General features: G+C 48.4%; 1 protein-coding gene across 1 annotated transcript in view; it reads left to right on the forward strand.

Moving 5' to 3' along the window:
• The window catches only part of efl1 (elongation factor like GTPase 1), a 74,011-nt gene that overhangs the window by 16,693 nt on the left and 40,165 nt on the right, over nucleotides 1-17,153 (forward strand). The window contains exon 14 of the mRNA XM_085469164.1: nucleotides 378-513. Coding sequence (XP_085325290.1) covers nucleotides 378-513 — 136 coding nt within the window. The remainder of the gene's footprint in view (nucleotides 1-377; nucleotides 514-17,153) is intronic.

A 17,153-nucleotide genomic window follows, 5' to 3' on the forward strand; every position in this document is an offset into this window, starting at 1 on the left:
ATCCACGTCCCTGTGACTGACGGCAGGTTCCTCCGCTCGGCCTCATGTGTTCATCATTTATCTTCAGCCTCACAGAGGAATATCTGGTTAGCATTGAGTGAACAGCGACTCGAGCTTTAATGTCTTAACAGCAAACTGTGAACGACTCTGTGTCACCGTGAGGACCGTGAAGTTTTAACATGGGAGTCTATGGGGACAGCTCCCTGCTGGAGCCTCTAGTGGATCATAGTGGAACTGCAGCTTGTGTAAAACACATTATAAATCCTAAAGCTGTTCAATGCACTGCTTCCTGTGTGCTTTGCAGGAATCATGTGAGTAACCTAAGTTTCTCTCCCCTGTGAGTCTCAGTAACGATGCTCTCGTCTCCCCTCTGTCAGCTGCCGGAGGGATGCAGCGCTTCGGACGACGTGTCTGAGATTCCTCACCTGTCCCGTTGCTCCATGGAAAACCTCTACCTGCTGATGGGCAGAGAGCTAGAAGAGCTGCAGGAAGTCCCCGCCGGAAATGTCCTCGGTAAATCTGTCTCTTTGTTTTTGTCGTCGCCTCGCTGCAGCTGTTGTTCGGTGACGTCCTGGGCTCTAAGCCGTCTGACACACACGAGGTTCTCGTTAATAAAGTTGGATTAATGGCCGACCTGCGGGAGCGTTTGGGGCTTTCTCTGAGGTAGACGTCGTCGAGTTTTCCCTTTGATGTCGTTGGGTTTGTGGTACCGAAAGGGACTGAATCACTCCTGAGTCATGATGAACAGAAGTGTTACAATACAAAGCTGTTTGATTTAACAAAAAGGGGCAGAGGTACCAGAGTGTGTATAGAAATGAATCAGTGACTCACAAAGAGCTATTCAGAAACAGCCAATCACAGAGCTTCGAATCCTTCGTGTGCCTCTAACACTGAGCTGAAAGTGCAGAGATGATTTTATTCACTGTATCAATCATGGATCATAGTAGGGAAATCGTTGTGAAGCACAGAAGCTGTGGTAGAGGCGAGCGAGAGCAGGTAAGTACACGACAGGCTCCTTCTTTCAGGTTTGACTGATCCAGCTTTCATTTGTTCTGTGTGGGCGCCCCCACATGAGACGCTTTAATGGCTGATGTTGAAGTAGTTGCAGTGAGCATCTGATTGGCCAGAGGCCGAGGTGGTGGGAAGCAACCTGTCTCCAAACAAACACCACTGACTCGGAGTCAGAGCGAGCTCGGAGTGCTCGTGTGAACGCAGTGAAGTCGCACGCCTGCTGTAAACTGTAAATGTGAATTTCTGTGTACATTAATTATCATGTTATCACAAAGAGACGGCGTGTTTGCAGACGCAGAGTTCTGAGGTCGTTCTGTAGGTTTAAGGTTTGAACGGAGCTCTGTGACCGTCCTGTGATGAAACCATCGAAGTCATGGCGAGACTGAAATCAGGGATCAGCTGAGCGTGACGCTCATTTTCTTATAGTCTCCTGTTCAATCAAGCAGAGGAGTCGCCCCCTGCTGGACACTAGGAGGACTGCAGGTTCTGTAACAGGGTCTGTGGGTGAAGCTGTCAGTGTTGGTCAGCTCATAGCTTCACGGATCATTTGTCAGCAATGGGAGCTGCAGGAGTGTGTTTGTCACTTAGAAGCAGAGACTCGGGGACGCTGCAGTACTTCGCAGCCCGACATGTGTTTCTCCTCTGCATACCTCACTCCTCAAACTTGTGACCTAAATTCTGACTCAAACCCAGATTCCCACATCACGGCTTTAAAGCTCGCTCCCCTCCAAGTTTCTGTGAGAACTCCTGCTTTTTCCACGCACCGCCTTCCTTCGATTCAGCTGATGACCGTACGCGTGCTCGTCTGACGCTCGCGCTTGTATGTGCGTTATCGATCTGCCTCTGTGATCTCCGTGGACGCCGCTGTCTGCTGGCTTTGTGTCTGTACTGCAAACATGTTCATCAGTGACCTTTTTCATTTAAACATTCAGACACACATTACTGTGGATGCTGGGGGGGGGCTGCGTGGGCTCTTTATGAGTCATTTCTGGTCAAGTTGCCAAAAAGCAGCTTGGACTCTCTGGACGATGGGCTCGGGGTCAAATTCTTCAGGTACAAATCATGTTTATTATAAACTAATGTTTTTGCTGGCACAGATTTTTCTACCGTGGCTGATGTGAAAGCATCGCTGCGTCCTGACACGTGACTGAATGCTGGGCGAGTATTAAAAGTGTCTGTGCACCAAGATTATACACAAAACTCCACAAAAAGACATATTTGCATTTTTCCCCAGGGGCATTCCTGCATGCACGATGTCGTTGAAATGCATTTAGCATATTTATCTGATCGCTTTATGACAGGCTCACAGCGATTCGTGAGTCCAGCTTTGGTCTGTGGTGCAAACTGTTGAATTTCTTTTTCTGATCATGTCACCTTATTGCAGTGTGTGTGTGTGTGTGTGTGTGTGTGTGTGTGTGTGTGTGTGTGTGTGTGTGTGTGTGTGTGTGTGTGTGTGTGTGTGTGTGTGTGTGTGTGTGTGTGTGTGTGTGTGTGTGTGTGTGTGTGTGTGTGTGGACCTAAATCCTGGTCCCCATAAGTTTGAAGGCATTTTTGAGAACCGAATGTGGTTTTAGTGTCAGAGTTACAGTTGGGTTGAGGCTGAGAGGCTGAGCCTTCAGAGAGCTGTGCATGAACCAGTGCTGCAAACCTGAACGAGCTGAAGCATCGCTGAGAGGAAGAGAGGACCAAAGTTCCTCCACAGAGATGAGACAGACTCACAGAAACATCGGTGCAGGTCACTGCTGCTGAACCAGGATCTCCAGCCGCTGGATCGTGACGTTTTCACGTGACTCTGAATCTTCAAATCTGTGTCCGCTGTGCAGACGTCTGCTGCACTTTAAGCGTGTGCGCTGCATTCAGTGCGGTCCCCGGTGCAGCATCGATCTGACTCACATTATTGCTGCTGGATGCTGCTCTGGGTGCAGGTGGGACCTGTGTGAAATCCTCTTGTGAGGCTGTCATGAATAATGAAGCAGGCGTGCATTAGGATATCGACGCGCCGCCATCAGTTGGCATCAGCGAAGGAAGTTATCAATAAGCCCATCTGCCCTTCAATGGACGTCGCAGCTCGTCTCCTCATGCAGCTTTGACGCCTCACAGATGGGCCGTAATGATCCGGGACTGTTTCAGACTCTGGATTAGTTAAACCTGAGTTGGACTGACAGATGTTTGTTGTTGCTGTGACAGCAGATCAGTCTGTCCAACGGTTTAAACCTTTACTGACACACACTGCGTGAACAAAATGATGAAACGTTTACCTTAATGTAGCGAGCCCTGTGCTTTATTAGACCACCCAGTGTGAGGGTTACAGTCAATCTTTATTTTTATCTTTCTTTAAAAACAGTAAATCACATTATTATTATTATTATTATTATTATTATTATTATTATTATTAGATTAGCAGTGATGATTATGAGTTTTACTGGTTGAATGTTCTGCTGGAATAATTTCAGGCGTCTCAGAGAAGTCGGCTCAGGTTATTTCCTGGATAAAAAACAATATTTTAGTTTAAAACTTTCTAAAATATTTGTGGTCTAATAATTTGATAAGACGTTTGCTAATATCATATTTGGATGCCTGCAGAGCAGATCCGTCAGACTGAGCTCCCAGGCAGACTTCACAGGCTGACAAAGGTTCATGTTTTCTTGTTATTGTGAAGATTTCGTTCTTTTTAAAAAACAGATATCTGCTCGTCTCAGGCTGTGGTCTGTATTTGTGCTGCAGCGAGTTAATGATCCAACACAGACCAGCGGGTCCACGTCTGAGCGGCTGAAGGAAAACAGAATGAAGTTCGGAGAGGCCCGGTCCTGACCTGAAGCCGACTGAGATGCTGTGGCACGACCTTAAAGAGCAGTTTGTGCTCAAAAACCCTCCAAAGTGGCTGAACTGAGCAGGGCACCCACTAGGTTGGCGGTTGCTTGAAGCCCTGGTTGCGCTCCGATGTGTCGATTGGACTGCGAGCGTTGGGTAGGAAGCGCTGGTGTGAGTGAGTCGTGCTGCTTGAAGAGCCTCGAGCGCTGCAGCAGGCGCGGGAGGCAAACATCAGTGATGGATGTTGCAACTTCTGACTAGAATAACTTTGGCGTTTGCTGCGATGGATCGGCGCTGTCGAGCGACAGATTGCTGAGCGCGTTGGGTCGCACTGGCCCTGCAGTGCTCGGTTGTCATCGTGGATCGTAGTCTTCACACTTCTATACTTTTCTTGCATGACGGTGCTTTCTCTGCACAAACCTGTTGCGTCTGTCGTTTGTTCGACCCGTGGATTCTCTCCAGTTTCTCTCTTTCAGGTTCTTCTGCTTCTTTTTTTCCTTGTGTTGAAAGTAAGGAAACATTTGATAGAGATGGAGGAAGCTCGTTCCTGCTGACGGCGCCGAGTTTTTCAGTCTTGAAGGAAACATTGAGCACACAACAAAAACACCCACAGTGTCCTGTTATATCCCAGTAAAGGGGATTATTTTTCCAGTGATCACACTGGTGAAAAAGATTTTTTCACACTTTCGTATTCAGCCCCTCTGAGGCTGCTACAGTGAAACAGCTGAACGTGTCCTGTAAACTCGAGTTGTGTAAAAGTTGTTTGCTGTCGGGATTAAGATGTTTCTTTGCCCTTTGACCCCCACCTCTCTGAAACACCTCCAGCCTTCTCGTCTGTCCCGGGCAGCACTCGGAGAAAGCGGCAGAGAGCTGCTGGGTGTTCAACCTCCTGAGGGAAGAGATTGTCTGTTTTCTTTGTAACCGTGATGTTAGTAACGCTGAAATCAGACACAGCTCGTTTCTTCAGGGATCTCGGTGCGTTCTTCTGAGAAGCCTGATGACTAAGCAGAAAGTTGAAGCGGTGGCAGGCAGGGTGGAAACAATTTCTGTTCTTCTCAGAGCTATGAAAACATACTGTCTCTCTGTGAGTGTTCGGGCCATGTGGGAGCCATCATTCCTGTCCTGTTAGTGGACCGCGGGCAGGGAGGAAGTTGCCAGCGGCGCACCAATGTGTGCAAACCCCACCAGGCTTGGCCTTGATTAAACCCCCATTATTATCTGACGGCTGGAGCAAGTAATTGGAGAAGGACACACACGTGCAGGCGCACACACACACGCACATGCACACACACATACGTGCACGCACGCACATGCACACACCCCCCACACACACACACACACGTGCAGGCGCACACACACACGCACATGCACACACACACACGTACGTGCACGCACGCACATGCACACACCCCACACACACACACACACACGTGCAGGCGCACACACACACGTACGTGCACGCACATGCACGCCCCCCCCACACACACACACATGCAGGTGCACACACGTACACATGCACATGCACGCACGTATGTGCACACACACGCGTACGTGCACACACACATGCACATCCACACACATGCACACGACTTTCTCACAAACATACACAAAAGCAGCATTTGATGTGGCAAACATCATTTTCCAGTTAACCACATGATGGCACGCTGCACAGGCTGCAGGACAAAACGCTGTGTTTGTCTTTGTGTGTGTGTCTGTGTGTGCCCCCCCCCCCCCCCCCCCAAAAAAAAAAAAAATCACGACTGTTTTAAATGAGTAACAGAAAGCAGAAAGATAAAGGAAAGGCAGCTGCTGTGCTGTGTGCGCAGCATTGTGCTGCCTTCCCTCCTTATTTCCTGCCAGCTGTTGGAAACAGCAGCCTCAGGAAATGAAGGCCTCCCATCATGCTTCAGCTCAGTTCAGTTTTAACCCCCGTCCCCTCCCCTCGCGTCCTCGGGCAGCCTCGGGAGGCTTTCCTCTCCAGGTGAGCGTCAGGTTTCACTGCAGGGTTGTTGTTTATAGAGGGGTTTGGTCAGTTGATCCTTTCTGTGTCTCAGCTGGCTCAAAATGTTTGCAGTGGATTAGCACACATGCACTTCTGTGTTAGTTTAATAGGACGAGCGATTGCCACAGAAGTTCTGCACGTGCTGAAGCTCTCTGTGTGTCGCGCGAGCCGGAGAGAATTATTACCTGCCACCGTGTCTTTGTGCAAAGCTGGTGAACATGTGGTGCAGCACGGAGGTGGAAACACTGCAGGCACAAACATGGCGGCGAGCATCATCACCTCACTGAAGATTGAACTTCCTGTTTGTGGAGTTTGCGTGACATCCTTGATCCAGGTGATTCGAAGTAGGCAGCATGTGTTCACCCAGTGTCACCTGTCACTCCCTCCAACCCTGTAAAGTTCACAGAAATATTGGATGCACAGACATGTATGAAGCAGGAGAGGAGGTCCACTTTAACAGCGATGAGTATCGACCGCTTTCCTTTGTTGCCGTCTTGTCTTCGTCTGATGTCAGTTACTCGAGGATCTCTCTCCTTCTGTCACATGCTAACAGCTCCTGCAGGAGGCTAACTAGAAAATGTTGTCTCGCAGAGATTAACCACATCAAATCTGCCTGCAGCTCACATTTTCATGCCGCGCTCACATAAACGATCACAGCGTGGAGTCTGATTCAGCTCGTCTTAAACAGAGCAAAGTGATTTAGGAGGATTTCTTGCCGTTCATCAGACTTCTGGGTAAAACACTTCTGATGATTATGGCTTTGTTCTTATTCTATAAACGTCTTCTGTTTAGTTATTCATGTCACAAACACTGGTGCAGTCCCATAAGATCACTGCTTATTTATGTGTGACCTTGTGTTGGAGAGGCTGCGTTTCACAAAGAAAGAAGGAAACTAATAACACGGCGATGGCCACGCCCACTGGGCCCACCTGCAGTTTGCAATGCTCGTGTCATTTCTGCTTTTCTGTCCTGGTGCTTATTTGCACAGCCATGCGTTTTATGTGTTTATCTGATGCTGCTCGGCTTGCCAGATCCTTTATGAGATGCAGCCCACGCGCTGCATGCAGTTTCCACACAGAGTGCGACTTCAGCTGACTCGTGTGAGGCAGACAGCTTCACGTTGTGCTTCTCAATTCACAAATGAAATGATATGAAAACATTTTCATCAAATGAAGCCGTCCTGAGCTGGACAACAGGGAGAGAACCAGGACATCATGGAAACGGTCAGTTTGCACACAGACCGGCTGCTGGTCACGTGCAGAAAGGGTCAGCGATGCACCAGGAGCACCTCGGTATGCAAACTGGAGCAGCCAGGGAAAAAAACCATTGACCTAACACTTAGGAGTGCCTCAGTTGCATTTGGTAATAACCTCGGAGAAAAGTCACCAGCCAGGAACTACGACGATTGATTTTCCTCATCACCAATGAGACTGCATCGCTGTCCGTGCTCGTGTTCACGTTTCCCATCGTCAGACGTGACTTTCTGTTTAGTTTTAGTTTGATCTCACCTCAGATGGTTATTTTAATCAACTGGTGTCCTTCCAACTGTGGAAACAGTTTTCATTTCCTGTTTCAGCATCAGGAGCAGGAAGCTAAAGTGCCGTGCGGACACGCCTGCCGCGTCTCAGCTCTGCGTCCTGGCTGAGCATCGCTGCAATTCAGCAGCGTCAATAAGAAGACGGTTGCACCTGATCGACAGGGCAGAACTTACCTGGCCTGACCGCAGCGTCATCCAACACCTGTTGGAGATGAGAGCTACACCCTCGCCCACCCTCGGCCACTTTAACTCCACTCAGGCTGAAACCCCTCCCCCTGAAGCGTGCATTCAGTCAGTGAGTGGTTGCTGGGGGTTATGGCGCTTCCCGAAACCCTCGCCAGCATTACTTTGCCCCAGCAAACGCTGACTCGCCTGCAAACACAAACTGTCCGCTAAGCAGTAACTGAAAGTGCGTCGCGACGTAGAAACGGAGACTGTAGTCACCTTCAAAGTAAAAGCTGCACTTTATGTTGAACTGTGTTTGGTCACCTGGATGACGCCACGCTTCAGATCGACAGAATCAACTTTTTGAGGCCAAGAAGAGATGTTGCTGTTTCTGATCACAGGAGTTCAAATGTTTTCAAATGTCATCTTAAAGCTGAAGTGATGTTGATCCATAACTTCTGCGCTCAGGACATTTTGAGTTGTCTCAGGATTGCAGGATCTGCAGTGAACGTGTTTTTCGTGTCTTCGCTGACCTGTATCGACGGTGTCTGTTTTTGCTGGGTTGAAGTGCATCTTTGGTTAACGTTAACGGCAGAAATGATGGCGTGTTGTGACCGAGCCGTGGAAACTCTGTGAGCACCTTAACAAAAGTCCTTTGTTTGATCCTCTTTGCTGTTTTCGATTAGCAGCGTGCATTCGAGCGGCGGTGGGATTTATCTGCCGTCGCAGCTGAGGGAGAGTACACGGCAGGCTCGACGGCGTTTGATGGCGAGCTTAGTAAGGCCGACCGTTTGTCACAGGGGTTAAAGACGTGGGCAGCGTCGAGCGCTAATCATCGAGGCCTAATGTGAAGCAGCTGCGAGAAAAGCCGAGTGGCTGGAGTCGGTCCTGGGGGAGGAAAAAAGGGGGAAAGACAGAAAAAAGCAGTGAAGCGAATGATGCTGATTCAACACTGAGCGACTTTATGAAAACATTTGTTTTGCATCAGGCTCTCCCTCTGCGAGCCAGCGGTGACGAGCGACCCAGATCTTTAACAGGAAGCGCCGACTGAATGATTTCACTGATGCGAACCGCACCGGGCGATGGCAGAGGCCAGCCGGGTTCGTCTCGGCGCAGCTCGCGTCGTCAATAATGCCGCTGTCTCCTGCGGCGTTCGGACGTTCAGGCGTCTTTGTAGGACACCCCCACCCCGTCGCTGCAGAGGAGAGTTTGGGCTTTTTGATCTTCTGTCTGGGAAGTGTTGCTGTTTTAAGAGGACACTTGAATGTGGGGAATTTTAAGCCTGGTTGCATAAAGCTCGCCTTTTTCCTCTTAAGAAAACATTTCGGCACTTCAGACTCGTTGTTGAGCGTCCCGCTTACGGTCAGATGATATCGATTTAATCTGCGCGCTGTCAGACATTTGTTTGCTTTCCAGCTTATAGCTGAATGCAGTGGATTCACCCAGAGTAGATCTTTGTTCCTCTACAGTAGAAATAAGTGTTTGGTTGGTGGGCGGGATTGTTGACGATTCAAATAATCATCAATGAATCGTTTGTGTGTCTGTGACAAACCGGGCAGCAGAATCTCTAAAATGATGCATTTAGTGGGCAAACTGGAGAAAGCACTGCAGAAGAAGAAGAGCAGGAGGCTTTCAAAGGAACAGCTCACACGTCGCGACTTCTCTGTCATCATCTGAGAGCAGTTTGCGTTCGCTGGAGCCCTGCAGACACTCGTGGTTTCTGTGAAAGTGTGGCAGTGCCGGTTCAGCTGGAACATCTGTCGCTGGTGTTGGAAACAGGAGCACAAAAGTCTCAATGTTAAGACTTAAAACTTTGTGGGAGCAGCTTATCTCCTCAACGTCTAGTCAAGTCTCATTTTTTCACTTTTATAAAATAGTGTATAAAAAGTCTGTCAGGAAACGCTGTCCATGTGACTTCAGGCTCCATAAACTGAGCTGGTTCAGTTTCACAGCTCAGATGTTGATGTTTAATTTATTAACCAGCTAGCTCACATTTTTGCAGTGAGCTTTGCCCCCGGGGGCAGCACGGTGGTCAGATGCTGGACAGTCTGACCGTCGGGCTGATCCGACCGCTGCTGAGACGTCAGACGTGCCGCAGCTGCGTTCTGAAAGCTAACAGCAGTATCTCCGTCTCTTTGCTGCATGCTGCTAAAAATATGCGCCGAGTCTATTTTTGACAGAAGGAAATAAAGAATCTGGCAAATATTCCCAAAACTCCACGTAATCCAAACTTCCCACTCCTGTAACGCGCTCAGTGCGACTGGAAGCCACGGCGGACGGAACAAACCGTGTGAGCGATGTAAAGCATCTGCTGGTGGTGAAGTCAAAATAAACACGAGACTGGAAAAGTTCACTTCTCTCTGCTTCACGTGTTCTCAGTGTGAAGCCTTCTCGTGACGTTAGCATCTCACTCTGATTAAAACTGAAAGTTAATCATTAAAAATCTGTGAAAACCAAGTTACACTGAACCGAAAACAAACGTACAAGAACTGCGAGCTTCTCACGCGATCGGCTCACAGCCAGCATTACTGCGTGACGGAAAAGTGTGACGTGGTCACAGACACACCCGACACTCCTGAAGGTAAACGTGGATATTCCCATCATTGAAAAAGTGCTCACATAATCATATCAGAGGCAGCGGAGTGCCCACACAGTCAGGTTGTTACAGATCTGACCAGGAAGTAGTCTGGCCCTGTCACAGAGGTGCTCCTGTGCCTGCACCTCGGCTCGCAGGTGCTCTCAGGTGTGTCGCTGAGCTGAGCCGAGCATATGTCTGTGTGTCACGTTCATACTTCTTCAGTTTCTTTCTTTTACTGTTTGACTTGAAACGAACAACAGTGAATGAAAATATTCTTCTTGTTATTCTTCATAATAATATGGAGTGAAAATCCTCATCAGCTAATCAAAGATGGAACCAACAATGTTAAAAAGGAGAAAAAGTTCATTTCTAAATAAACCGTGGGCGTGGTTGAAGCTCCGGCCGTGATTCCCCGCTATGACCAAGAAGTTCGCTGTCAGTGCCAAGCTCGGATTTTAGAAGAACTGTGGCGGAGCGAGTACAGATTTTGTTTTTCGGAGAGCGCGTAGTTTCTATAGCGACCCGCGTCTCTACAGTAGAAGGCTGCCGTTGATGACCTCGTGTGTCAGCGAGGAATCGACTTCGGTGCGATCCGGCGCGGGATGGGGCTCCACGCCGGGCCCGTGTGCGCATGTGCGCGTGCAGCAGCTCCTGACTCATCCGTCTCTTCCTCAGTCGTCCTTGACACAGTTTCCAGTCCCAGCCGAGCCCTGCTGGGATCCCACAGCCACGGAGCGTTCTCCACCTCATCAGTCCTTCGCTCTCCCCGTGGAAATTTATTGACCACCTCCTCCTTCGTGCCCCCTCCTCTGCTCCTCTCCCTTTCCCTCCCTCACTGCCTCTCTCTGGCTGGCTGATCTAGATTTTTCTCCTCAGCTTTTCTTTGCTGAACTGTAGCCAAGATCTTTGAAGCTCACATTAAAAGGCCGCTGGTCTGTTTGGGAAAGATGCAGCTGAGAGGAAAGAAAGAAACACGTGGAGGAGAAGAGCAACGATTCCCTGTCATTAAAGAAAATAGGATCTTATTCCTGTACAGAGGAACATAAACAGGTAAGAACAGGTAAATGTGCAGTGCATCGTTTCACTATGATCCACGTGAGCAGCAGCTGTGACCTGTGGCTGAGCTGAAGGCGCGAGTGTATCTCAGACCGTGCACACAGGAGGATGATCCGCATCAAAGCTTTGCTCCCACAGTCGTGATGATGGCGTAGAGGGGTTTTCTGGGTGGGGTCCTCTGTGGCAGCGATGGCAAATGAGGCTTAAACTCAAACTCTGATTTATTTACAAAGCAGATTTAAAAACAACCCAGTTTGACCAAAGTGCTGCTGAGAGACGACCGAACGGATCAGAAGAAATAAAAGAGTAGAAACAAGAAATAAGTCAACATATACAGAGAAACGCACAAGAGACACAACGAGCAAATCAGACAGGACCGAATGTCATGGAGCCGAGATGAAGGTGGGACATGTAAATACAATGATCAGGGGGAGCGATGTGGCTGACCCAAAGGATGGAGAGGGTGTGTGTGTGTGTGTGCGTGTGAAAATAAATGAGTAACACCATAAATAACAACAACACCACATGTCAGGTTTTCCCCGACAGCAGGAGTCGGCCCTCAGGAAGCAGCATGTAAGAACCTCTTAATGTTTCTAACAGATAAACCAAACCGAGCCTGTTTTAACCCTTTAAACCCGTCACCGGTGATGGGTTAGCATTTATAGCAAGGGTGGGTAACTCCAGGCCTCGAGAGCCGGTGTCCTGCAGGTTTTAGATCTCACCCTGGGTCAGCACACCTGAATCACATGATTAGTTCATTACCAGGCCTCTGGAGAACGTCAGGACATGTTGAGGAGCTAATTTAGCCATTTAAATCAGCTGTGTTGGATCAAGGACACATCTAAACCTGCAGGACACCGGCCCTCGAGGCCTGGTTTAAAGAGTAAATTAGGTTAGGGTTTAAAGGGTTAAATAAAATATCTCCTTTTAGTTATTAATGAAAAAACTACAAATGAAGTGTAAAAATCGGAGACGTGTATGACCCCAGCTGTGATCTGTGGATGGTTGAAATGAATTAAACATTCAAAGTGGAAAATGTTCATTTCCTGTCCCAGAATACGAAATATTAAAAAATCGTTTTCGCAGACACAAAAATAAAGGTGGGCGTCAATAGGTTAGAGGTCATGACGACTTCATGGACAGAGGCTTCAGAAAGGTTGAGCTTGGATAGTTCACACTGTGGTGTGCTAACCCACTCTCCGTGTCGCCCACCACTCCCTGAGCTGTGCAAGTAAAATGTTTGCATTTGAAACTAGAAACGGACGAGTTTACAAACATGGATCTGCTCTAAAGGAGCGTTCGAGCTCGCGGCGTCAGCCTTTCGTGACGATTTCTTCCCAGCGAACGTGACTGAAACATGAACGTTTCCTCTTTCCACATGAATTCTTCTTCTTATGGAACAAGAAATCTTGTTCTTGTCTCACAATGAAGGAATCAAACGCACATGAGACTAACAGGCTCTGTTAATACACTTGTAATCTCTTCACTTTCTTTTATTCTGTGCTGTGTTTCCAAAAACAATATAAACCAGTTCTTGTACACAAACTTCCTTTGGACGAATGTCCAACACGAACTTCCAGATGTTGTTGACGAAGTGGAGCCAGCAGACGGACACGTTATGCCTGCGACATCGGCACAACTTTCATTTTAGGACGATTCATCAAACGAGATTAGACGTGGAGAAAAGACGACGGTTACGAAATGTTTGCTGGTTGCTATCGTCAGTGACTCACAGATATTTCCCAGCCGTGGGTGGATGCTTCATCTTAGTGTGACATATTAAGTCGTTGCAGATGTGGCTGATGGGACTCGTTCTTTCAGACCCAGCAAGGCAAGGCAAATTTATTTGTATAGCACAATTCAACAACAAGGTGATTCAAAGTGCTTTACAGAGACATTAGAAACAAAAACAAATAAAAAAGCAGCAGCATCTCCTTCTGAGGTTTGAGGACATCTGTTGTCCGACTGCCGTGTTCCCTACAGTAAAACTGGGCAGGGGCTTTTTAGGGAGGGGCTTATTTGTTTAAATTCAGTACAGTACCTGGAATAATATCAGTGGACTGTAACAGCTTTTTCATACCACAGGGGAAAGTTGCACTCTTTTTAAGCCCCGCCCATCACAAGAAACTAAATGAAAGTTAGTAGTGCAGTCTTAAAAACAGAGTTGGATCGTTGCTTCTCGTAAAGGCTTCGTTCTTGTTGCTGAAGTCTGATTGGCTGCCTGCCGTCCCCATTTAAAACAATGATGCTCACAGTAACAACGTTTATTTCGGTGTTGGATGACTTTGTGATTGGACACGCTGGATGACGCTGTTGAGGGTGGACCAATCAGGTCGCCTCAAGCTGGGGCTTCTTTTAAGGCGACTGCTGAAAGACGAGTCTGCCTGCAGCTAAAAACACCTGGCAGCCTCGGGCAGCATGCTAATTATGTCTCACCTGGTTCTTTGTCACTGTGTGTGGGGGTGGAGCTTCTGGAGCCCCACCCACTGCGAACATCCTCGAACAACTTTGCTGTCATCCTCCGTCTGTTTTTTTGCTGCTCCTGAATGCAACACAGAGCCCCTCCCACCTGTCGCCACACTGTTAGCTGCTCAGCTGGCTAGCATTACCCAGCATGCCGTTCAGCGGCGTAATTTAGGAAATGTGCTGTGATGTTTCCCCTCGGTTGTGATTTATAATTATTGTTATGAATGTTTATGAGTCATGTGATCAGGACCGTGAGGGTGCAGAGGTTACACAGGGTCGTTTTAAAGGCTCTGAGCTGCCGGCAGGTCTTTAAACACATTGGTGCTGAACACCGCACCAATGCGCTGGTTTGTCTCCCGTCTTTGTTGGCGCTCTGCTGTGTTGTTGTAGTTCTGGGTGTAGCAGTCCTGTCTGCGTTCTCCTCGTGCTCAGCGTGTAGGTGGGTCAGGATGGCTGTGGAGTTAGAAAGTCACTGGCCTAAATAGACATCCAGGAGAGAGTGTGTGTGTGCGTGGGTGTGCGTGTGCGTGTGTGTGTGCATGTGTGTGCGTGTGTGTGTGTGTGAGAGACTGTGTGTGTCTCTGGCAGCTGACTGCAGGCAGGTGGCTGTAGAGCAGGGCAGCACAGCCCCCAGAGTTTTACCCGCTAACCTGCATTTCCCGCTCACCTCGGTTGCTCCAGCTCTGGCCCGTGACCCGGCCGTGGACGCCGATCCAGGACCTGGCTGACCTCGAGCCTCTGCATCACAGCCGTTCCTCCCCCTCACTCTGTCTTCTCTGTTGTTCGCTACGAGAGCTGCTGGCCGCCTGCCCTCATTCTTTGTCTGAGCCACGCGGTGCAGGCGTGCAGGCAGCCGCTCCGTGGCCAGTAGATGGCGTTAGCGAGGAGGAAAAGCTGCTTCGCTTCTGCCTCTGACACTCCAGACAAAGAGAGCAGAGACAAAGGCAGAGCTGCTGGGACTGAGCAGCGGTTTGAAGGAACAGAGCAGATCTCTGTTGTAAAAATGAATGATTGTTATTTTGACTTTTATTGCTATAAAATATTCAGTTGCTTCTAAAACACTTCAGCTTCATGTTGATGGACTGAAAGTGACAGATGAGGAATCAGTGATTTTATCTATTAAAGAAATGTGTGACAGACCTGTGCAAACAGGTGACTGTGGCTCAGGAGGCGGAGCCGCTCAGCTACTAACTGGCAGGTTGTTGGTGTGACTCTGGCTCTATCAAAGGGTCCTTGGGCAGGACGCTGAACCTCGAGGTGCCCCGATGTTTCCATCTGAGTGTGTGTGGAAAAAAGCCGACCGAGGCTTGTAATAAGAAAAAGTATTTAAGTACCAGCACATTTACCATTAGATCAATGCAGGATTTGGCTGCTGCGGCCTTCAGGAAGTCAAAGATGATGTTTGCAGCGTTCTGTGACAGAGACGGCTCCTCATGTAGTCTCCTCTCCTGAACTCGACTACCTTCTTTCCTTCCTTCCTCATTTCCTAGTTCTACCAGCCAGCCCACTTCCCCGTGGTACGCGGCGAAACAAATACTCGTTTGTAATATGTTGCCAGATGTGATCATGAAGTTTGGCGGCTTATTCTTGGTCATCCAGGTCACCGTAATCCCGAATACTTCATTGGAGGGCAGCTTGACTTTATTTCGGTTCTTCCAAGCTGTTCCACCTCTCGGACACAGCTTGGAAGCATTTTCTCCAACGATGTGAAACGCCACATTCAGGGTCCGTCCCAGGACGAGTAATGACATCAGCGCTGTTAAAAAGATCCTGATCTTTAGAACTGAAACCTCTCAAATAAGAGGTGAAAGGTCATGTCAAAAAGAGTCCCCCCCATGCTTTGTGATCTCTCTCTGATGGATGCCCCTCCCTGATCATGTGGATTCCTCGTCCTGTTCTTCCTCCCCGCCGTCATCAGTGAACTGAACAAGCCGTCCTTTGGTACGCGGTGAAAAGAATACTTTGCCAGATGTGATCGGCCTCGGCGTGTAGCCACGTGCTCGGCTGTTGGCAGCAGCGAGGAGCCTCCATGTAGAGTTCGGGTCAGTTTGACAGAAGCTGTTGTGCCATGTTGAGTTTGAGGTGGTGAAACGTCAGAAGGACACCTGAAGGAACAGGTCGGACCTGAAGTCGGGTCGGCTTTTTGGTTGTTATGCCGTCGGTGGATTCTGGATGATCGCGCCTCAGATTCGGATGCCTGCAGAGCTCGGCACATCAAACAGGAAGCGTAGGCCGGGAGAAAAATCTGCTTTCTGACCTTTTTAGATTTAATTCCACAACTATTGAAAGTAGATGTGTTTTCTTTATGAAGCCAGCAGCTCTCCTGACATTTCAGCCTCCTCTTTTAAAAGACACATTTGTGAGTCATGAGTCTGTCTTGTTGGAGCTGAAGAGGAAATATGTAGTCTGGCTGTAAAATGAGATACAGCTAAGATCTCTGTGCAGTGGCTTTTTTCCCTTTTCTTCTTAAAATAGCCAGGACCCCAACTCCCTTTGGTGTAATAGCGAGGAACAACAAGCGTCTGAAAGCTCCGCCGAAGTGGAAAATAAAGGCTTTTAGGCTCATTGAGATGACTGATGCTGGCTCCGTGTGTCGTTCGTAAGGAATAACAGGAAGTTTCTTCAGCTCTGTCGTTTACCTTTCACAGATGCGCACATGTTAAAGCGTTTAACAGCGTGTTTGCTCTGAGATGTAATGTTTCTGGTCATTTCTGATGTATTGAGTGTTTAAACCTGAATGTGAGGAACAAATGTTCCGTTCTGTTGTTTGTGTCGTTCTCCTGCTGCCAGCTCGCCACATATTCTTGGCAGAAAGACAGGACTGCTGGAATAAAAGCTTTACACGCTACCTTCGGTGATTTGTTGCTGCCGCAATTTCTACAAATTACATTAAAGAAAAAAAATGTAGTGGGGGAAACGTCCCGCTCTCCAAAATAGCTGCGCTTGTGTTTAATTTTCCTGAGTAATTAAGGAGCGTGAGCAGCGTTTCAGCTGCTGAGTGGTGGCAGCAGCAGTGGGGAAGAAGAACGATCGTCCAAATTAGGCCGTAATTTGTTAGTCAATGAGTTTGGTCAAGTTTGGGAGTGAGGGCTCAAGGTACCGAGACAAGCACCAGTGTGCTGCAGTTTCTACTGACTCTGTTTAGCTGCTGATTTCTGTCTTTATTCTCCGTCATCCTGCTCACCGTAATCCCAAATACTTCATTCGAGGGCAGCTTGACTTTGTTTCGGTTCTTCCGAGATGTTCCACCTCTCACCTCTCGGACACAACTTGGAAGCATTTTCTCCAAACACAAAATCTTGGTGCATTTTTTTCTTCCTGGAATCTACCAGAGTAGCTTTGGATGACTGGTGGTTGAAAATAATCCTTCTTTATCTTAAACTGGGACTCGGGACAATCCCTGCGCTCCTCCTCTGTCTCAAGGAAAACATTTTAGCTCCTGCCCCATTAAGCCAACTGTCTTCTAATTGGCTGCCCCTCACAAACAGAAGGTTGAAAGGTGGGTTCATGGAGCTTCTGTCTCCGTG

The sequence above is a fragment of the Copadichromis virginalis genome, linkage group LG1, assembly GCF_057382275.1.
Source record: "Copadichromis virginalis isolate Kocher_CV1m ecotype Utaka linkage group LG1, C_Virginalis_male_GT1.1, whole genome shotgun sequence".
In the NCBI taxonomy this organism is placed as follows: domain Eukaryota; kingdom Metazoa; phylum Chordata; class Actinopteri; order Cichliformes; family Cichlidae; genus Copadichromis; species Copadichromis virginalis.